The 23560-nt window shown below is 41.2% G+C and overlaps 1 protein-coding gene across 1 annotated transcript in view; it reads left to right on the forward strand.

Moving 5' to 3' along the window:
* Nucleotides 1–23560, forward strand: part of KIF21A (kinesin family member 21A) — a 91551-nt gene that overhangs the window by 19489 nt on the left and 48502 nt on the right. Inside the window, 6 exon segments of the mRNA XM_040544708.1 lie at nt 11038–11260; nt 12555–12737; nt 15209–15358; nt 16240–16374; nt 19020–19187; nt 21040–21155. Of these exon segments, the coding sequence (XP_040400642.1) occupies nt 11038–11260; nt 12555–12737; nt 15209–15358; nt 16240–16374; nt 19020–19187; nt 21040–21155 (975 nt within the window).

Here is a 23560-nt window from a genome sequence, read left to right on the forward strand (position 1 = left end):
ACCTTCAATGGGAAATATTTGTGGGCAACATTAATTCATTCATCAGCATCCTGTGATGCTGTGGGCGATAGTTTTGAAACCATGTGTCTCACAAAATTGTATTTTAATAAAATTTTACTCCGGTAATTATATGGTAGTTACAAGCGTGCTTTATGGAGAGCTGACGCTGTACCCATTTGCTGTGTGAGTGGGATGCCGTTTCCTGGCTGTGTTTGGATGTGTTGGGCAGATTGGGCCCTGGCTTACAAGAACCCCAATTACCCTCAAATCCCTGAACTCTGTGACCGAGTTCAGGTTCTTAGGTACTCAGCCTACTTTTTCATTCCTTTCCTTTATTCCCCTTACACCTGAATAAGCGCTATACTTACTGTAGCTTGGTAAAGCACCAGTACCTAGAGCTTTTTGAGAGGCTGGGTAGCCTATATTTGCCCCATCACTTTTGACAGTACTGTTTTAGCTCAGCTGAATTCTTACTCTTTAAAATAGCTGGAAATAAAATCTCTCTAAAATATTGGCAGCGTCTGTTATCATGACTCAGTTTTAGGCTCGGCTGTGCATTCTTCACCAAGCTCTCCTTAAGCTCTTTTGATTAATTTTTTTCATCTTAACTTACATATAATGACATTTATTTAGCAGGTTTAATCTCCGGTAAGTGCTCAGTTGTGTACCAGCAAGATGCTACAAAAGGTGTATTTCCTGGTAGTGCCCCGCTTACCTAACAGCGAGGCCGTGGTGTTAACAGCAGCCTGGCTCAACCACTTCTTACTGCTACGTGCTCCAGAGCAGGAATGATACGAGCTGCTAACTTTCTTGTTAAAGCTACATTTTGGAAGAAAAAATGTAACTTGCAGATGATTCTTCCATTTCATTTAGAATTGCTTTCCTCATGAAAGCTTATTTGCAGAAAGATGCACTTGGCTGCCTGTTTTCTTGGTGTCCTTGAGTGTCTGGGGACACTCCAAAGGACCCTTCTTTCCTCTCTCCTCTTGGTTATGTGACCCTTGTGTTCTTTAAGCAGTGTGAACATCGGGTACTACTGCCATAAATTTTTTGTGACAGTAATTTTTTGCTAGTCTTCAGTCTTGCCAGTGCTAATGAGTGATGTGAAACAGCACCAATGAAATGAAGATGCTACTTCATACTTCCTGTCTATGGATGATCTTACCAGTTGTAAAAGCTAAAACTTTTTTTTTCAATAGAAACCTTAAGTTTACAAGCGGTGAGAGTTCTTATGATAGACACAGATTTAGTGTGTAGTTTCTGTCCTTGTTTTGCTTTTTGGATATTTGGCTTGGCACATAAATACACGCAAAGCACAGCCATCAAATGCCAGACTTGTAGCTTGTTGAACCCTCTGGAAAACTACAGTTTTGGTGGCGTGGAACAGTCACCTAAACTTAGAGCCACAGATGGCTCAGCTCTCCTTGGAGTAAACTTCTGGGTTGTGTATTCTCCTTGTTCCCATGTTTCCTCTCTTGGCTCTGAAGGTTTTAATTTGACCTCAGACAGACCTTTTGGAGGGGGAGGTTTTCCCAGCCCACCTGCACTTCATGCCTGAACCAGGTACTTCGGCTGTCTCTGCTTTTTTACTGCCCTGGGGTGATGCCCAGACCTAGCAAGCTGAAAGCATGGGTAGGGTTTTCTAAAAGGCTGGAAGTTACTTCTCAAAAATATAAACGACAATGATCTATCACCTTCTGGAGTTAAAATCATAGAATCACAGAATCATTAGGGTTAGAAAAGCCCTCCAAGATCACCTGGTCCAACCATCCCCCTACCACCAATGTCACCCGCTAACCCATGTCTGTAAGCACCACGTCCAGTTCCTTTTTGCTCCATTCTTAAGAGGTGCAAAAGACTCTATTTTCAGGGTGAAACTTTACTAGTGGCGCTGTTTGTGAGTGACCTGGCTGTTTCAGGGTATGTCCACGTGTTTGGTACAACGCAGTGTCCAGACCTTCAGCTGATGCCAGCCGAGCTCATAGCATGAGCGCTGTTGTTCTACCGCACTGTAACAGCAGAAATACTCATTCGTGCTTCTTAAACACTAAACTTACTAATTTGTGCTCCCTGATGAGGACAGACAGCCTCTCCAGGCTTATTAGCTCTGTGGGCAGCAGGTGTCTGTAGTCATTTCAGCCCTGGAGTGTGTTTACTCGAGGACAGGAAGGACTGTGATCTCTGTCCCGCAGATTTACTGCGTGGTGTAGGTGTGCCTGTATTCCTGTCTGTTACGAAATTAATTTAGTTTTAGGAAGGCATGACTCTGTGTTTCATTTCTTGGTAACAGACCATAAGTACTTTGGGCCTTAATTCATAAATTAATCTTTACTGGATTTGCTTAGATCCAATTTTCTCTAATACGTTAGAATCATGGAATGTCCTGAGCTGGAAGAGAGACACAAGGATCATCGAGTCCAACTCCTGGCTCCACACAGGACCACCAAAATCAGACTCTGTCTGACAGCGCTGTCCATACAAGTCTTGAACTCTGGTAGGATCAGTGCTGTGCCCACTGCCCTGGGGAGCCTGTCCCAGTGCCCGACCACCTCTGGCTGCAGAACCTTTCCCTAACACCCAGCCTGACCCTCCCCTGACGCAGCTTCATGCTGTGCCATCGTGTTACTATTTCCACATTCGCTTTTTGGGGGCGGTGACACATATAACACTAAATGTTCAGAAGAAAAACAAGGCAAGTGGCACAGTAGAACAAGGTTTTTTTTAGCAATCTGTTTGCCATAGAAATGTTACTTCCATTATCGGTTCAGCTCTAACCAAATTGCTCTCGGGTTCAGAGCGTGCCAGTTCTGTGCTTGGCAGGCGTTCGGAGCTTATTGTCGTGCTGCTTTTCCATCGCTGCTGACCTTGCCTTGAACTAGAAATAACCAGAGCCTGCACAAATCCTGCCACACGGTCCCTCTCTCTCGCTCTCAAAAGTCAAATTGTTCTCGAAAGCTGTGGCTTTCTCAGCTCCCTAGAGAGTAAATTAGGCCAGGGGAAAACACAAGAAGGAGCTTCGGATGAAAGCATTCATTCATGTTACAAGGCTATAATATATTAGAGGGCTACGGGATTACCGGAGGGGCTTTTATCCCTTCAGTGGGAGCGAGGGATGGGGCAGGGGGCGGCAGGGGCAGCGGGAGGTGTGTGTGGGAGCACACTCGGGCTTTTCCCCTCCCCTAGGTTTTCTTTTCTTGGCAGAAGCACATGACCGTGCCTGTCAGCCTGAGGATGCCATCTGGGTTGCAAAGCCTGCTAGACTGTTACAGAATTGCACAAGAATTAACGTGAAATCATACTGCTCAGCTGTTTTCTGGCCAGCGATAGCAAGTGCCCGGAGATGCAGCCATTGTGCGGGGCTTCGGCGAGCAGGCAGGAGCAGCCGCCCGCCTCGGCCTGGCACTGCCAACATGACCCCCAAATCAGCACTTAACGGGTAGGGGAGCTGCTCAGAGGCAAGCTGCTGAGCAGGGTAATTGTCTTACGAAATTAAATTTGTGTTTAAAAAGAAAAAGTAGCCACAGAGGTAGAGATTGCATGCAGCGGGGGAGAGCGGGCCAAATCTAGTTACGGCGGTGGTATGTTTCCTCAGTTACGTCTAATTTCAGCTGTTCATTTGTTGCCTACCCATTACTTGGGAATTGGAAGTGACAGTCTGCAGCACTGAAAGAAAACGTCCTGCCTTCCTTTTTGAAGACTTTTTATGTTTTGTCTGCAGTACAACAAGCAATCTATTAAAAATGTCACATCTCAGAGGCCATTTGGTAATTTAGTGACTGATTTTGCTGAGTGTTTTGAGCTCACGGCTTAATGGTCATGTTTAATGGCTACACATGAATTGAAGGGATGCTGATTCCTATTTACCAGTATCTTAATAACATTTTGGAGTAAAATATGGACGACATATGTTCTGCTTTATCTTCTGCCATGCTTCTGAACAGATGATTACATCCAGGAGTTATCCAGGAAGACTTTGTTCCCTGGTACAGCCAGCAAATAAAATTTTCATCTAGATCCCTACATGCCATGGCTGCAAGTTCTCTGGTACCTGAAGGTAGGAGGCATGGGCACACGTGCAAGATCTCTGCCTCGCTTGTGCAGGGACACGGTGTGAGTTTTGGCTGAGTCCCACCTGGACCCTGCCCCATTTCCCTGGTCCCCGGGCACACGTAAGACAAGCTGGCAGCGCCGAGCTCGGGGTGGACACGGCAGCCATGGCAACTTCTCAGAGAAACGCCGGTGGGAGCGGTGCCCAGACCTTACGTAAGACCGATAGAGTTACAGTCGCATGGGAGCTAAAGCTCGCTGCCCGGGCTGGGAGCAGCTCTGCAGCTGTGGGGGCACAGGGTTTGGGGGATCTGAGCCGGCCCCTTCGCCCTGGGGGGGTCACCTGGGACTGTGCCAGCTCGGGACTGCTGGGCAGCACCTCGTTAAATCCCCACGGCCTGTGTGTGTGTAGTGTGAGCATGCCTTTTGTAGGTGATAATAGCTTTATGTCTGGTGTAATTCCATATTAATGGTACCGATTGATCGACACCGCTGAATAGCGCTGATTAAGGCATCTAGAAACAGAGTTAATCCTTCTGCGGATATAGCACCGTGTTCCAGAGGTACCCGGAATTTGCCTCGTGCTTTGCCTTTGTTTATAAGGCTGGTTGTTCATCATTCATTAAAAATTAAGGTACTGCATAAAATAATCATTGTATTATTACTTCAAAAGGAGGTGGGTTGGAGGGGGAGGCAATGACTTGCAACACTCTCACACTTTTTTGTTATGAAGAGTTGGGGTGTGGGTACATGCATGTTTGGGAAGTAAAAAAGCAGGGCAAAAACTCACTAAAACACCTCTTGGAAACATATTTGTGTCAATGGCTACCAAAACCCTCTTCGGAAATGCTGAGAAGTACATTACAGAAGTGCATCCGTACTACGGGTTAGAGAACAATAACTCACCAAAGAAAAGCATTTTTATCCATGACCATTAGGTAACACCCCAGCCTGTGTGTACACGGGGCATGGAGGGGTAGTGCCGCTTGTGCTCAGGCTGGCTGGCAACTGGAACAGGAACGCTTAACTGGTGATGGTTGCCCATGGCAGCCTGTAGGTTTGTTCCTGGGTCCTTCAGTTTTGGGCCCCTCACTACAAGAAGGACATCGAGGCCCTAGAACATGCCCAGAGAAGGGCTACAAAGCTGGTGAAGGGCCTGGAGCACAAGTCCTGTAAGGAGCGGCTGAGGGCACTGGGGGTGTTGTGTCTGGAGAAGAGGAGGCTCAGGGCAGACCTTATTGCTCTCTGCAACTACCTGAAAGGAAGCTGTGGGGAGCTGGGGGTCGGCCTCTTCTCACAGGTAACCAGTGATAGGACTAGAGGGAATGGCCTCAAGTTGTGCCAGGGGAGGTTCAGGCTGGAAATGAGGAGACATTTCTTCTCAGAAAGAGCAGTCAGGCACTGGGACGGGTTGCCCAGGGAGGTGGTGGAGTCACCGTCCCTGGGGGTGTTCAAGGAGAGGTTGGACGTGGTGCTTAGGGACAGGGTTTAGTGGGTGACATTGGTGGTAGGGGGTGGTTGGACCAGGTGATCTTGGAGGGCTTTTCCAACCTTAGTGATTCTGATTCTTTAAGAGGTAGACCTGGCATTTGTCACAGGCCAGCTTTTCTCATATCCTTAAACCTCACTGAGAGGTAAAGAGTTAATATTCTGTTCGGCTGATTGAGATGAACTCATTCACATGCTGCAGTTGTGGCCTCATTTGAAGTGCCAATAAATACAGCAACAAGCAAGCTAGTTGTGCTAGCAAAAATACAGAAAAGCAGAAATACCAAGTGTCTTTGGGATGAAGTCTCTAGCTTTCCTTACTCCCCCCTTGTTGTGAAGGAGCATGTTTAATGGGGGTGAGTGTAAATTCGGTGGAATAGAAAGGAGGGGGAATTGCAAAGCCAAAGCAGTGGCAGGAAGCTTTTTTTTTTTTTCTTTTTTCTTTTTTGTTTGTTTTGGAGAGGTTTTTGTTTCCTAGGTTACACTGCCTGCTGCACCTCATTTAAAGTTTTAGTAGGTGCTCCTGGAGTTAATATTTCATATGCTCACAGGTGAGGCTTTCTGTATGAAATGCAATGGGCTCAGCGTTTTAAGAGACGAGCACTGGAGGGCCTTGGGTGTTCAGGTCAGTTTGTTTCCTTCCTCCTACTGCGTGGTGTTGGAGCGATGTATGGAGTTATGCTCTGCAGAGCAAGGTGAAAGCAGACCTTTCCCCACTGCAGAGCTTAATAAAAAGGAACTTTACATGGGATCATTGTTATGTTTTCTTCTTTCCAGCACTCAACTTTTGACTTTTCTTTAAAACAAGGATAATTTGATTTTTTGCCCTTTATAGGTCACTCTCGGGAGCTCTTATGAGCTTATTGCTGTTATGTCCATGTGCTGAGAAGGCACACGGTAACTGCTGTGATTATTGCCCTTTGTTACAGCAGCCGGAGGTTTGCAATACCTCACATGAAGACCCAAAATAATTTTTCCTTGGGGGAGAAATTAGATAATGGGGGGATTCTTCACGGAGCAGAAAGTAGTTGTAAGTATACGTGTGTGTGTATGCAATATTAATAAAGATACATTTAAATCAGTGGGACGATTTTCCATCCCCAGAAATAAACTAAGAGATGATGCTTTTCAAAGGGATATTATGATATTCTCTGGTTTAAACAGGAATTCATTCTGGGAAGCCTGGTGTCCTGCATAACACAGGGTATTGACCTAGTGATGGCTGTAGTCCCCGAACTGTACGATCTGAATGGGCTCCAGCTGGCAATATTTATTTCTTAGCAGCGACGTTTTGTACCTGTCCTACTGCGAGATTAGTGCCGGGACAATACAGTGCATTACAATGCCACCACTGGATAGTTTAGCCCTCCCTAATTAGACAGCCTGTCCCAATGTGCTGAGGCAGAATAGATTTAGGGGATTAAGATTGATGTGTGTGGCCTGGAGGCTGCAAAGCACATATAAACAAGGGTTGGGTGTGTTCGTGCTTTGGAGAGGAGGCGAGGGAAGGATGCAAGGTAAAATGTTGTTTGGGAAGCTGCCACATCTAAGGAGACATGATTGGAAATAGGTAGAAAACACCCAGTTGTATACAATTAAGAGAGTGGCCTGAAAAACAGGTGAGGTGGGGCCACATCGAAGATGAAATGAGAAAATCATATTGGTCCTGGAGAAAAATCCCAGTGGCAGACAGCCAGGCTGGGAACTGGGCAAAGAGAAATGACCAAAATGAACTCTTTCACATCTTCAAGTGTGGGCGCTGCCCGCTTTGCTGACATTGAGACATGAGAGCGAGAAAGGTTTGGCCCTAAGCAGAAGGAAAAATCATTTTCCTATTTGGTGTGTGGGACAGGGGGGAGGGGGAAATTTTCCTGGAGGCAGTGCTAGAGCAGAAGCTGACCTGCATGAGGACTAAGACTTGCCAGAGCACACGTTCAGTGCAGCTGGAAAGACTTTTTGAGAGCCACGAAGTTCAGGTAACCCACTCGCGCAGTTCATAAATCAGGTTGCAGCTGAGACATGTGGTGCTTACTCATTAAGCTCCTCACGGAGCTAAACTTATCAAGGGAGCTGTATGGGTTTCAGAGCACGAAGCATCCCTTGAACAGATCACGGGATGGGTGGTGAGGATCTTGTCTGCACATCCTTTTTGGGAAAGACGTCTTTCAAACCTGTCACAGCTGTGACCTCCGGGTGCAACCTTCCTACGCCGTGGACAGTCTGTAAGAGAAGTCGTACGGAGAAGGCAGCCCTTCAGGGAGAAGCTGCCCTGATGTGGAGAGCCTTGCTTTGCTTTCCTTTTCTGCTGCATGCATCCTAATGCAGTACTGCTTTTTTTTTTTGCTTAGCACAGCCTTCAGTTTTAGTTGCAAGTCAGGGAGGGATGCTGTGCTATCCCAGTGGAGGTGTCTCAGCCGGGCCAAGCTGCTGGTTGTGACACAGATTTCCATCAGCTCCGCTGGTCTCTGGAGTAGCGTCTTGCTGCAGCAGCCTCGTTGTGGCCACACGTGAGCCCTCGCAGCTTGCTGTGACGCTGGGCTCTGTGGCAGCAGGGTGCTCGGAGGTGCTGCCCGCTCGCAGGCCAGGAAGCTTACTGGGAGGGCTCTCGTGGGAAGTCTTTGCGGGCTGGCATCAAAACTGCTTGCTTGGGAGTCCTGTCACCTCTGTGAATCATGCAAACCTTTGATATTTTTTGCATACGGTTCCCCTTTGTGGTCATTTTGAGCCTTTACTGAGCATTAGAGGGGAGAAAATTATTTGGCACCTGTCATAACTGCGTTAATTCCTCAATGTAGGAAATTAATTTGAAACTTAAAAACAAAACAAGCAAACCCAATGAAGACGAAACATGAAGAAAAACTAGTTTTTATTTGTCGGACTTCATTCTACAAGTCAGAGCTAAAAGCCTTTGGGAACTGGGGGGTGAGTTGGGTTTTCGGGATGCACAGAAAATTACTTAATTTTGAGAATGTGTTTTTCATTTTGATCTTTACAGAAGGTTTTTGCAGGCTTCATTGTACTGGAAAGCAATGTGAGAAGTACCTCTGGAACTTCAGGAGCCCTCAGAGTTCATGTCTGGAAGAACAATTGATTGCCTTTGTGCTGAATTCACTGGATTAGCGAAAGAATAAGTGCTTAGTCTGAAAAAGCAGCTTGCCCTCCGACTGACACGAAGGCATTAACCTAAAGCAGCAGAATAACCCACCTAGCTGGCAGCTTCTACCCATTGCATGCTACAGGCAGGGTGCTACAATGGTTTGTTTGCTCGGTTTTCCACTTGTGTAGGGTGCTTTTTGGAAAGGCACGTGATGAATTTCTCTCTTTCTACCTAGAAATAAAAGCCATTTTATTACAGAATGTTCATTAATTTAGAAGAAAGTAGCACTGCCAAAAGCTTACGTACATCTTTGTCAGGTTTTGTGATTAGTGGATGCAAGTCCACTTGGATGAAGTTGTTTGCTAGTGAAGGAGCTCTGCAACTCCTGAATTATTTTTCATATTATTTCATTGAAAGAATAAAAGATAATTCTGTAATAGAGAATCCGTGACCTATATTACACACTCCATGTCCTTAAATGCAAATACAATTTCTAGAATATTTAAGCTTATTTTGCACATCATACAGTTATTCCTTTAATGATGTTTTTCAAAGGTTTGCTTAATTCCCACTCCACACTAGAGGGTATGCTGACGAGGGACGCATCTTCTGCTAGCAATGAACTTTCTATAAAGCAATTAATACGCAGAAAACGTTACAAATAACTTATGGTTGTTCTTGGAAGCATCGCATAGTGGGATACAGTGAAGCTTTTAGAATTAAAGTTCTGAAAAATACTCCTGATAGAGATGCACATCCCAGAGTGGAAAAAATCCTAATCTGTAATAAAAAATAATAATAATAATAAAATAGGTGTTGTGATTTGTACAGCATGTTTCTAACCTGAATTATGATATATTTTTGGTGATATAATTCAAGCTAGTCTGCAGCCCAGTCATTCAGAGCGTGCAGAGAGCTCTCCCTACCCAGCAAGTGCTGGCACGGCCGCAGTAGGTCAGCAGGCAGCTTTGGACCCTTCTGTTCCCATTAGGTTTTTGGAAGAAGTTTCATGTGCCTGGGGAGGAGGGTTTTGGCTTACTTCCCTCTGGAAGGGGTATAATGTGTGCACACTGCAAGTGCTCTGTGCTCTGAACCAGCTAAGTGAAGACACGGGAGCATTTTGCCTCAACACAGCACAGCCACCCCAAACCAAACACGAATATAGACGTGGCCTGTAAAGCACAGGGTATGAAATATGCCTTTAAAGTGTGCTCTCTGTATGCAGATCTTCAACTTCAGCGTTGTGTAACTGAAAGTAGCAACGCTGAGGTATATATAGGTACCTGAGGTTTGATTTAAATGGAGAATCTGTATATAACATTCCATGATTTTTTGTATGTTGCTGTACTGATGTTTTATTGCCCCTATATATAGCCTTGTTTCTCTGCTGTCTTTATGGCCCTGCATGTTTTTTTTTAAGTAGATTTTGCATTGAGAACTTGGAAACACTTTAAAAAAATATTAAAAGTCAATTCCATAAACAAATTATTAGTTAATTACAGCTGGAATAATACGTTATTATGTTGGGCAGAGTTTTTTCTTCCTGGTAGTTAACCATTAAGCAAATCGAGTCACAAACTTCCGCAGTCTGCTTTCGTCCCAGCTAGTCCATGAATTCAGATTTGACAGTACTGCAGGAGTATTGATGCAGAGAAACTAATCAATTGCAAAATGTAGGAAGTCTGAGATGGCTGTGTTCCTCAAACTGGTTTATCAGAAACTGAATGAACTGAAATAAAAGCAAGAATTTGTCTCAGTGGGGAAATAACGAGGAATAGGACACTCTTACCTTTAGAACTTGATAAAAAATGTTTTTTTCCTATGAAGATACGTTGCTTTGCTGAAACCAAGCATTATGTAGAAGTGTTCTTACTGTGACAAGAAAGGAAAGGAAGAAATGCAAGCCTTCTCCTTGCTATCATAGCAAGGGGTCTTTCATATAAGATAACATGTAGCCTTCGGGAGTCCCTGCTCCCAAATTACTACTACAACCTTTTTTTCATATTTTTGTTGCTGTCAAGAAAATCGCTTTTCACAATGAATGCAGGAAGAAGCTTGGTAAACCTAGAAAGTCTGATTTCAAGATCTGAAATGAATCGTGCAAGTTGCTCTTCAGCAGCGCAACCCATACGTACAGAAACATTCAGGGTTGCGTGCAAGTTGTCAACTTGAAGTTAGCAGGTGAACCTTCAGGGAAGGTGGCATTATTTTCACAAATGTGTGCATGGGCAGGGCTCTGATACAGTCAGGGCTTTTGGCTCAGATGGCAGGATGCTTCCTGTCTTGAGGAAAAATGAGAAATTTTCAGTAAGGAATTATTTTCAAATTTCTTATTTTCACTGTTTGTATGCTCCTTTTTTTAAATGATGAACTTCTAATGGTTCTTTTTGTCTCTTCTTAAACAGAATTAGACCACAGCTAGCCAAAGAGAAGATTGAAGGATGCCATATTTGTACATCTGTCACACCTGGGGAACCTCAAGTGTTCTTGGGAAAAGATAAAGCCTTCACTTTTGATTATGTGTTCAACATCGACTCGCAGCAAGAAGAAATCTACATACAGTGTATAGAAAAACTGATTGAAGGTTGCTTTGAAGGCTATAATGCCACTGTCTTTGCTTATGGCCAAGTAAGCTTTACAATTTTATTTAAAGTATTTATTTTGGACTAAACACAAAGAGTTTCTTGTAATTAATCTTCCTCTTAAGTTTCACAATGCGTGAACCTGTTGTTGTTGGCTTTATTTTAAACAAGGTATTTTCTAGAATATTGTTTAGGAGTCTGCACAGATTCTGTGCTGAATGGCAATTCAAATACAGCAGGCATAAGTGGTAGGTTTGGATTAGTAATAGTACTGAAAATGGCATGAGTCCGTATAATTCCTGAATTCACCCTTTGATGCAGCAGTACAAATTCGTGACTTAAGTAAGTAGATTTACAGATGTAACTTGTACTAAAATTCTTCTTGAGCAGTTCTCCATCCCATCACATTTTCAGATGCTTTTGGGAGAAGGAGGTTTGGTATTTGTTAATAGATCCTGGAGAACTTTGGGCCGCACTTTGTAGGCAAAATATAACGATCAGATTCCGAAGTCTGAGAACGTTTCCTAGAGAACAGATGTCCCCTCAGTAAGCAGGGTGCATTTTTTTTTCTCAGAGCTGAAATATCATTGAGCACAGCATAGAGAATGCTTTATTGTTTTCTGAATTTTTTCTTTAGTAACTGGTTGCATAGAAATTGATCTTAGTGGGATGCTGAATTTCACCACTGTTAAATGTCTTATCTCAAGTGAGTTAGGTGAAGTCTAGCCATGGTGAAACAAAGCAGTTGGCAGATCCAATTTGGTAGATTATGTTCAACAGCATAATACTGTCTTTGTCTTAGACTTGACCCACTAATTAAGTAAAAACCCAACGCTACCTTGTCTCCTATAGGACTTCAGTTTTAATTAAGCTGTTTTCTTAGTGAAGGTACAGCTTGTAGTCTTAGGTGCTGTCTATAAATGGCAATATTCTACCTGAGATATTAAGGTGCTCTAATTAAGAGAGTTGTTTGATCTACTTCAGTAGAGAATGCTTTTACCTCCAAATAAATGCCTTAATTAGCATTCTTGGTTGAAAATGTTAACTATTCTTTTGACCTCAGAGATGATAACTCAAGGCGGGTGTAAGCAGCTTACAGGAAGCTTGTAGGGGAAAGGCTGTGAAAGATTGAAGTGGTCCCTGCCTGTGTTGTAGCTGATCCATGGACAAACAGTAGAATTTCTGCAACATCTACTGTTGATCTACTTTTTCTGACTATTTATGTGCATATTAATATTGCAAAAATGTCAAAAACTGACTTTGTAGTCTCTGTTTAACACTAGTGTTCAGAGACTGTTTCTCTGAATCGTGTTCTAGTGACAACTACTTGTTCAATTTAGACAGGTGCTGGCAAAACATACACCATGGGCACTGGATTTGATGTCAACATAACAGAAGAGGAACAAGGCATTATATCACGTGCTGTTAAGCATCTTTTTAGATGTATTGAAGAAAAGAAACAAGCTGCTATTAAACAAGGACTCCCACCTCCAGATTTTAAAGTGAATGCACAGTTCCTAGAGGTAAATATGATCTGTGTGTGTATAATTTCATTTATTTTCTGGAAAGCAAATGAAACACTTTTTCTGGTTGCTACTTTTATACTCTTTCTTTTCCTGTAAGAAGTTTTGAATTAATCTTCAAGATTTCAAAAGAATTTTTTATGGAGTTTGCTTTGGCTTTTTAATGTATGAAAAGAGTTTTTTTTATCTTATTCCAATTATTTTAGTAACTTTATTTACAGGGTTATTTTGAAGTGTAGAAATAATTACAGTTGTCATCATTTATCCCTTTCTATGCCACGCATTTGTTAATGGGGCCTTTTGCTGTTGCTTGTCTACAATGCTTTATGAAAGTTTCTTTCATAAACTTTTCTTTATGAATTCTTGCTTACGAAAGCAAGTCATTTGTTCTATGTTGTACCCCTTGACTAGTGAGCCATGCTTTGCCTGTTTGTGTAACTTTCCCATAGATTTCTTTTGCCTTCAAAATCTGTTCAGTAGACTTGGTAGATTCCTCTCATGAAAGAAGAAACCTAGCATAGAAATAATTATTTTTCTGTGTGTGTGTGATCCTCAGTGGTTTAGGATTGGGCTTCTGTGTCACTGCTCCCTCTTCCAGTAGGCCCAGAGAAAACCTAGGTTGGTACTGTGGATAAACTGTTCCCTTTGTCTGTTCTTGTTACAGCCTCTCACTACTAGCTGTGTATATACACTTGTGATTTTTCTGATCCTGCAGCAGGTGCTGGTTCACCTCTTGCAGCTTTTATGCTGTGATTCCTGCCAATGTATCTATTTTTTAAATCAACTGGTAGGATTGTAACATTTACATTCGCTACCAAGCTATAAAACCTGATACTCAAATGATATTGACAGGGAGAGTCATTTTAGGGAAGAGTTGTATAAATGTGTATTATTTAGTTCAGTATTTTGCAACTTTGTCTACTGAGGCTTTGGAAGAAAAAAAATTGTATTACCAAGGAGAAAAACCGGTTGGTTTTATTACTGCTGAAGTAAACTAGGTCGTCTAGTCATATGTTCCTAAAACTGTTTTAAAGATTAACAAACTGGCATGGGTTTTGCACTAGTACAGATTTGCCACTGTTAACCTTAAGCAGAGGTTCAAGTTCCTCTGGCTAATGTTTTTCTAGAGAGATTCTGGGCTTGAGAAAGGGTGGTGGAAATGCTGTGCTGTTCTTTTCTCTCTCAATTTTAACATCGGGAGCTGCAGTGACATTTCTGCTCAGGCAGCTGCAACAGCAGTGGTGTAAGGGGTAGTAACTGTAGTTTCTGAATTCCTTGATTTTTTTTTTAAATTTTTTAAAATAACTTTACAAATGTGGCTGCAAGAGTCGCAAAATATAGCCCAGTAATTGAATGTTACAGTGATAGTAGTATGATGGGTTATTGCAGTACTTTAATTCTGAACTGCAACCACAACGACATAGTTCAGATGAAGTCCCTATCTAAATTAGACAAAGGTTAAATGATATATGTATATAATAGCTTATTTATTAAAATGTCATGTTTTTGGGTGATTTTTTTTGTTGTGCTGTGGCTAAATTGGAACTTCCCCAGAAAGAACATTTCCCATAAATTAATTTTCTTTTTCTTTTTTTTTTTTTGACTGATGATTAGTGTTTCTAATAAGCAGCTTGTACAAAAATTAAGTGTTAAATTCCTTCAGGGCAAGAATGGCTTATCAAAAAGAGAAACAGACATAGAATTATTAAGGTGAAAGTGAGAAAATGAGAAAAGGTGTAATGGGAGGAGTGTGTGTTGAGTTGGAATTGTTTGGAAGAGGGTGCAGCCAACTGCATCAGCAAAAGGAGAAGCCCAAGGTCAGACCTGAAGACAGCAGGTGCCTGCCACAGAAAGCACGGCAGTTGTTCTGCTGGCACCAGTGCCTGCCCTTGCCTGGTCCCAGCAAAGGGGGATTTTCTTCCAGGTCTGACTATGTGGAAGAAGTTGTAGCTTCTTAGGGTGACATAACATGGAGTGTGAGGTGCTGGTCTCTGCTCCTGGTGTCAGGAGCAATGTCAGGAGGCGTGGGAATGGCACAAAGCTGTACCAGGGGAGGTTCAGGCAGGACACAAGGAAAAATTTCGTTATGGTGAGGGTGGTCACACACAGGAACAGGCTCCCTAGAGAGGTGGTTGATGCCCTATGCCTGTCAGTATTCAGGAGGCGTTTGGACAATGCCCTCATTAATATTCTCTAACTTTTGGTTAGGCCTGAAGTAGTCAGGCAGTTGGACTTGATCTTTGCAGGTTCTTCCAAATTGAACTATTCTATCTTAATAGTGAGGTGTGCAGATGACTTAATTTGCAGCTGCTGCTTATCATCCTATTGTCCTTGTAAAGCACCCTTTACTGAAAGCCTTGGCATGTCGTGGATTTTTAGAACCTTCTGCATGTTTCATGCACAGATTTAGCAGTCTTTGAAGGAATTCCTTCCTATCATAATATTACTTTTTCCCCCTTTTTTTCTTTCAGCTTTACAATGAAGAAATTCTTGATCTGTTTGATACCACACGTGATATTGATGCAAAGAATAAAAAATCAAACATTAAAATCCATGAAGATTCAGCTGGAGGAATTTATACAGTGGGTGTTACGACCCGAACTGTGAATGGAGAATCAGAGGTGACCATTTAAAATAAATAACTCTGTAGCATACCAAGTGCATTCTAAGCATGTTGTCTGTATATTTTGATAAACATCATACCTTTCATGTTTTTTTCATTCCTATTTTTCATCCTTATGTAGTGGTGGTAACACTTCTCAGACCTTAAATCCAGAGAAAACTGCAACAAACAAGAGAAGCAAATATTCACAATTATCATTCTGTTCAAAATGAACAGTTAAAAATAGAGGTTATGCTTGCTAACATGAGCCTTCTGTATCTTAGACAATTTAGGTGTGTATTTAGCTGAAACTTTCCTCTGTTTTTTGTAGGCTTAAATATCATGTCCGATATTAATTTCCTCTTAATCCTAGAAATAGACTTTTGCCAACAGTGCAGTTCCACTGGGAGAAAATTTTTTGGCATGTGTGTAAATCTAATTTCCCAAATCTTGTATGTTATTTTTTTCAATCCTTTTATATTTTATCCTGTGACAGGAAAGCTTTGCATGATGACTGATGTGAGGTAAACTGCTGTTTAAAAAAAAAAAAGTGTCCATGCATTGCAAATCTGAATACAAATGTTATTGTACTATGCATTTTCGTACAAAAAGTACAAAAACCTGTACATTTTTGCCACAGGCAACTGGAAGGGAGATTGCCATGTTATTACTAAGGGACAGTAAAAAGATGGGTACAAATATTTAAGTGGTTTCTTTTAGAAACCACAAAAAACACTTTTGTTTCCTTATTTAAGAATCTCTGTGCCTTTTGCATATAGGCACTGAAATGATCGCAAAGAGAAAAAGCTTACTTGTATCCAAAACAATTTGGTGAGTGCTATAGGAACACTTTTTATGTAAATTGCAAGCCATGCAATGTACTTCTTGTCTGTCTTCTAGATGATGCAGTGCCTGAAGCTGGGGGCTTTGTCTCGAACCACTGCCAGTACTCAGATGAACGTTCAGAGCTCGCGGTCGCACGCTATCTTTACCATTCACTTGTGTCAAACCAGAGTTTGTCCTGCATTTAACACTGTACGTATCTTTGCTGGTAGTAAGCTTCGCTGTAATCATTTTTCAAAATGTGAATATTGTTTTGGCAGCAGCTGAGATCTGAATTGCACTTACCAAAGTTTCTACAGTCAGCTTCATGCTCAACGCATTTGCTAAATGTTATAATAATTTGATTTAATCTGTGCACATGTAACCATCTTCTAGCCAGAGGCAACAATAAACTGCTGCCTCTTACATGAACCTGCCCGTTCTCCTCTAGCATTTTCTTCAGTATTTAGTTACAACATACCCACGTAACAAAGTTAAAATATAATTTGTCTGTAATTGGGAAAGCGTTTTTCCAAGTCTTAGTAGTTAGTGGGTGTAGGGTTGTAGTCAAGCTGAAAGTGCAGGGTATTTCAGGTGAAGCGTTGATATCCAGTAAGGAGCAAGCAAAAAAACAGTTCTGTTGCTTAGCATTTTTATTTTAAATAGATAAATATTTAGAATTTTGATGTGTTGTAATTTTGTACAGTTTATTTCATTGAACTCCTAAGTACCTAGGTGCATAGATAACACAGTTCTAAGCACGTGGAACAGCACAATGTATTTGTAATGCCTTTTTTTGCTGTGGGTTCTTTCTTTATTTTATTCTTTTTAACACTACAAATAATCATTTGCAGGCAAAATGAGTGTCACTCCCTGGTCCTTTGTGGTATGTAGACCTGCTTTATACCCCTGTTAAAAACACTTCTTGCTGCTTCCCACGTCAGAACTGGGGACCTGGTGGTGTGGGCAGCTGTCTCCTCACTCAGGGAGGGACTGGCAGAGCCTGGCCGGGCACCTCGGTGACTGCGTGGTGGCACTGTCTGCTCAGAGGCTTTGCTGAGAGCTGTGCACATGGCTCACTCCCTGACTGTCTCACCCAGGAGCATCGCTTCTTGCAGAGCAGTGTGTCTGCAATGGGCACTTGCCACCGGCTGCAGATGTAAGCAAGATAATGCCAGAGGCTGGAGTAGGACTTGTCTCCGTTGCCTTTCCCTGCAGTGACCAGGAGAGCAGAAGCTGGACCTGATGTGAACACTCCCAGAATATAAATTAATATAAGTCCCTAATGGGTGGCCAGGAGAGATGCTGTTCAAGTTTCTGTCTTTGTGGCTGTCTGTAGACAGCAGTTTCAGGAGACCTTTTTTACTAGGGCGACAGCTTCTCCAAGGATGAGGGCATTGGCCGTGTGCTTGTGTCCTGCGGGGCGGGCAGGCAGCCAGGGCACTGAAACGCTGCTCCTCTTGCTGCACTCACGCTGTCAGCACTTCTCAGGAGCTTCTGGACGTACATTTGATTTTACTGGATGTGTGAGAGTGAAAGGATGTGTTAATCATTGCTTTGAGGGCTGGGAAACAGTGATCTGCCAGCAGTGTGACTGTCAAAGTATCCAAAACAGGGACAGTCCAGTCTCCTGGAAGTGGAGTGAATTCATCTTGTCTCTGAAACTGCTACAAAAGGAGATTGCTTAAAAAGCTTGAAGTGTTGAGCTGCTGTGCGAATGGCTTGGTCTGTAGCCACATGTGCTGCTTCTTGCACTAGAGGAGGGAGCTGTTGGCTAGTTGATCAAGGACATTGCCACAGAATACCTGATCTTTTTATTTATTTATTTATTTATTTATTTAAAGAAAAAGCAGAACCAACCATGCTTATTGTGACAGAAATTCCTAATCAAGCCTGTAGATTGGGCTGTGTGAATATTTTCTAAGTCTGGTATAGACTAGATATATGCCTATTACATGCTGCTGGGGCAAGTAGGTAGAAATAGCTCTGAGGTGGGTATCAGAGCAGGAAGATCAAGAAGTGTCTAGCTTGAAGATTAGTCTCTTCTTCTTCAGTGTTGCTTTTGTGTCAATAGGTCTAACTAGATTTAGAGTAAATTAAAATCAATGATATGTTATAAAGTTAATTGACAGATAAAAACCTTGGACTATGATAAAAGGTAATTTTACTGCCATGCTTTGGGATGTGACAAAGAAAGAGGCTGAGGAACTGTTCCCTGTTCGTGGTGCAGTGCCTTCCTTGGCAGACTCACTGTGCTGCCCGAGGGATGATGGAAGTGCTGGTCATCCCAATTACCAGACAAAAGGAAGGAACCTCTTTCTCCTATACTCATTCCGCTGTCCTTACTTCCTGGTCAAGTCAGAAGTACTGATGGAATACTGGCTGCTGGGAAAACTGACTTAAAAAATAATTCCTAAAATAAAGTTGAACAATCGTGCCACAAAGAAACTGGTGATGGGGATTAGAGAGGTATAGAGGTATAAAATCAAAATAAGTTGGTTGGAAGGGTCTGGTAATTTTGGTGTGTGTGTAATAATGTCATTACAGTTTTGTTAAAATCCTTGTATTTCCTCCCACCTCACCCTAAATCAGCTGTAGACCGTGCTTCGAAGTAATTGACATTGACAAGCATCTAGAGCTGTGTCTTCAAGAATATATTAGTAGATATTACTAAAGCAAAAGCATTTTTTTGTTTGTTGTTTTTTTTGAGAGATGTTGTTGCTATTATAGGAGAATTAGTAAATAGGAAGGAGATGGACATGACAAAAAGCTGTTCTTGTAAATAATTGTTGATTGAACTTTGTGGGAGACTGATATAAAAGACCTTACCAAGCTTTATGGATTCTCCTTTATTTCAGGATAATGCCACCGATAACAGGATAATATCTGAATCTTCTCAGATGAATGAATTTGAAACTCTTACTGCCAAGTTCCATTTCGTTGATCTAGCGGGATCTGAAAGGTTAAAGCGAACAGGAGCTACAGGAGAAAGGGCAAAAGAAGGCATTTCCATCAACTGTGGACTAGTAAGATTACAAAACTTGTTTCCATGGGCTGTCGGTACCATCTGCTCTTCCTTTCGGGATCACTTCCTTTAAATTAATCCCTAAAGTTGAAACAGATCATGTGCAGAATGGGGCCTGAAGTGTAAGATGTAACAGTATGCAGTATATATTGATTCTTACCAGGTTCTGGCTTGCTAACATTTTCCGACTTGCATTAGGGTCTAACTAGCAAGTTATACTACTTATAACTGTTGTGAAATCTAGTTAGTTACATCAACTCTTAAAAGATCTGGTAGAGTTCCTTTTACTTTTCATTTTTATTTTTTAATTTATTTTTTATTTTTTTCCATCAAGAACCAAACAAGTGGAGAAAATTGCAAGCAGTTTTCAGGGAGTACAGGCACGTAAAACATGGACAACGAACAAGTTTAACTGATGAATAAATGCTGACTCTATATTACAGTTATGAAATGCAGTATAAAACAACCCTAGGCAAAACATTTCTAAGTAGAAATAAAATTTTTAAGTTGATAGCATCACTTCATATTTTTTATCTGAGTACTGGCTCTTTATACATTTTTGTAATTAGCTATTAAATGCTTTATTTAATTATGAGTACACTGAAAAGTAGTACTGGTGATTATCAGTGAAGATTGTGGTTTCATATCTTTTGTTTTGAGCTGCTTGGCTGTGTGTAGGCTCTGCAATTCTTCTTTTAAAGACCCAATAACACAAGTTCATTTTGTTTGAAATCATACCTTTAAATAGCTTTTTTTTTTTTTTTTTTCCATGGTTCTAGTGTATAGTATCAGATGTATTCTGCACACTGGAACTTTTAATGATTCTCTTACAGTCAGGGCAGTGGTTATATTTTGTAGCCAACGGAAGAGCATTCACTTCAATTTCATCATTGATATAGGCACAAAGCCAATAGAAATTTTGAGTTTTAATGAAACAAATGCATCCTTAACAAAAATGGGTTACAGAATGCCCAAAGGCGAAAACAAGCATAGTAAAAGTTATATTTTATAGTTCACAGAACATTTGCAGTGAATTCCAGCCATTAACTTTGGGAAACACGGATGAAGATGAATTAAACTTTAAAGCACTCTTAGCACATGGTCTATATGCAGTTCTGCAATTGCTGGGTGCAGTAAAGCCATTTTCAAGACTGTGTTAAAAATTGATTGTACAGGGCGCCATCTAGAGGAATGTGTTTTAGTTTGGCAAGTGAATAATCCTGTACATGTAGTTAGTTATACATCTAAAAATAAGTTTATAGCCAAATATTTAGCTGTTTATAAGCATGAAACAAGCCACTTTATAGCAATGCAGTGGCCATGGACTACATAATTTCAAACCTTAAATGCTTAAATCCTCGCCAGATGCAATTTATTTTATATCCATAGTGGTGGTAAAATCTGTTTTTTCATATCAGTGCTCCATATATTATTCTAAATGTAGCATAAAACAGCCTGATAAAGATCAATTTTAAAGATAATGTGGCTACCGTTAGAGGCATAGACAAGCTTTAATAATCACTGAAACAGTGTTCGTTACATGAAGTAGTTCTAACTTTAGTTTGTGAATGGTGTGAGATATCAATAGAAAGTGCACACAACTGTGTTAATCTCTTTGTTCCTGAAGATACCAGACTGTACAGTAAACATTTATAAATTTCCATGCTAACAGTGAATCAAATGATTTCCAATGTAAAAACATTAAGAAATACTTTCTTTAGTATGTTAACTGTCATGTGATTTCTACGCCCCACCCTCCCAATACACAGGCTGGAGTTTGTAACTGATTTTTAAAACAAAGCTACCCAGGAATTCATTCTAACTCGCGTGTAACGTGAACTGGTGTTTTACAGCTGGCTCTTGGCAATGTAATAAGTGCACTGGGAGATAAAAGTAAGAAGGCAACTCATGTACCATACAGAGATTCAAAGCTTACAAGGCTACTTCAAGACTCCCTTGGGGGAAACAGGTACGGGAATATTTTGCATGTTTCATTGTGAATGGAAATGAATGAGTACATGATCTTCAGAAAGTAAAATAACCCTTAAAGAGAATTGTCCTCTTTATTATTGTTTGTTGGTGGGAGGTTCCAAAACTAAATGACTGTTATGATCGGAAATGCTGGCAACGCAAGGAAAAGATATTAAAGAGGCGTTTTGCATCATTCTTTTCAATGCTGTTGTAGCTTTACTAGACATGGGGCTTTGAGTTACCTGGAAATGGTAACTTCTAAGTAAAGGACAAGTCCTTCCTCTTTAGATTATAGGTACCATAAATGTTAAATCTGTTATTGTGTCATAGCCTTATGAATTACAGCATAGTTTAAAGCCATGATGGCTTTCTACTTCAAGCAGATGTTTTTGTTGCTTTTTTTTGACCTGAATTGTTACACAATATTAGCTTTTGATGTGTTGCCAGTATAGTAACAGAGGAGGTGACTTTGACTTCATCTATCTTTCAATACAACTGTAAAAACAAACAAACAAAACAAACAAACAAACAAACAACACCAGAATTCTCCCTGGAGAACTTCATCAGACTATTGCTATTTTAACTTCTCAAATTTTGTTTTCTCTCCTTGATTTTTTTTTTGCCACTAATTTCCCTTCAGTCTCTTTTCTCATGCCTTTTCCCTCCCCAAGAGGTAGCATTGTGGTTATCTGCGTGCAGTTATCCCATTATTTACTTACCATCCAGTTACAGGTATCATCCAGTTATATTTCTTCATTCAAGCCCTTTGCCACGGTTTGTGTTGGTTACCATGGAGGTGACTGCGTTGCATCCAGAGGGCTAAGGCTTGGGGATTAACGATACTGTGCCCTTACTATTTGTATTTATAATTGCATTTCATATTGTGAAGTCCTCATAGATGCTGGCTGCTGCTGAAGCTGTGCCTTGTAAGAGCCAGATGAAGGCCTAAAAGCAGAGAGGCGTTTCTGCAGAGGCATTCACGCTGACTTTGATGTCAGCCTTACCTCTCAGGAAAGCTTTATTGTTGGCTGATGTCTCTCCCTGGATGTCCGCTGGCTTGTGTCAGCATGTGTTGCCATCTATTAGCTAGGGAGCCCAAACCACATTTGCAAATTAGATTGTCTAGCTCCGACTGCTGCCCTTGTGGGCACAGGCTCACTGTCTGCTCTGATCACCATGAGCAGGAGCTTCATGCGGCCAGTTCTCCTTGCACAAAGTACCCTTTGTTGTTGAGCAAGGCAGCTTAGCACATACACTGCCGTCTTTTCATAAAGGTTGTCTATCTCAGGATATTGTGGATATGTCCAGTTATCTGGTGTTGAGTTAGAGACGAGTAAAATCAAACAACTGTGTCACCAGAACTGTTTGTACGACCCTTCTCTGTCTATGTACTGCATAGAGACGAGGAAGAGAGGCTTGGGCTCTGGAAGCTCTAAGCAAACATGCAACATGAACATGTAGAAAGACAAAAGGGACTGTAGCTAAGTATGTTTTAGCAAGGTAGTACATTTATTGCTCTATTTAATCTGATATGGCTGACTGCTGTCCTCAGGGGGGCAGGAAGTATTCTGGGCATTTCACAAAAGAATAGGGAGAAGTGGAGGAGATCTCTTAAATCACTGCTCTGTTCTTCAGAGATACAACTTCAGTAACAGTCTGCAGTATTGCAGCAGAGAGATATAAAAAATGGGTAAAATAAAGGCTAGGATTTTCAAAAGTGTTTAACAGAGGAAGAAACCATATAATAGGGAAAAATCAGGAGAAACCGAGTGCATGACTTCCGAGCTGTTTCTGGAAATAACTTTACAAATAGCATTTCTTGACTAATTTTATATCAAATACACCAGCTAATAGTCACTTTTCAAGCTGCTTCTAAAATTGCACTTTTACTGAAATATTATTTTAATTTGACTCAAAACATTTTTTGTCTGGTAGCTCAACTGCTCCCTCTTCTGTACTTCAAGAGAAATTACAGCTTACTGTAAAATGCAGATAGCAAATGCAGTTCCAGAGCATTTACAAGGTTATGAAGATATGTTATTTCTGTTCCTGATGGATGTTCATTTTTTTTCTCCCACCCCTCATTTTTATTTATGTAATACACATGAAAAGGCAGGTAAAAATTACTAATTTGCTGTTAAGGAAGAGTTGTACATTGTAACACAACTTAAATAATTTCATATCCATGCTTTAGCAAACAAACTGTGGTAAAGCTAAATTTTAATAAATATGCATTTTTTCCTCAGGGAAATCAGATTATTAGATTCCTGCTAGACTTTTCCATAGCTTTTCAAATTCCACCCTAGGTACTACAGTCCACATTATCCATTCTCTTTTGCAAATACTTAAAAAGATTTGCTGGTAGTGATTCAGGTTAGAATATAATTCAGGTTAGAATACAAA

The sequence above is a fragment of the Cygnus olor genome, chromosome 1 (genome assembly GCF_009769625.2).
Source record: "Cygnus olor isolate bCygOlo1 chromosome 1, bCygOlo1.pri.v2, whole genome shotgun sequence".
NCBI classification, from domain to species: Eukaryota; Metazoa; Chordata; class Aves; order Anseriformes; family Anatidae; genus Cygnus; species Cygnus olor.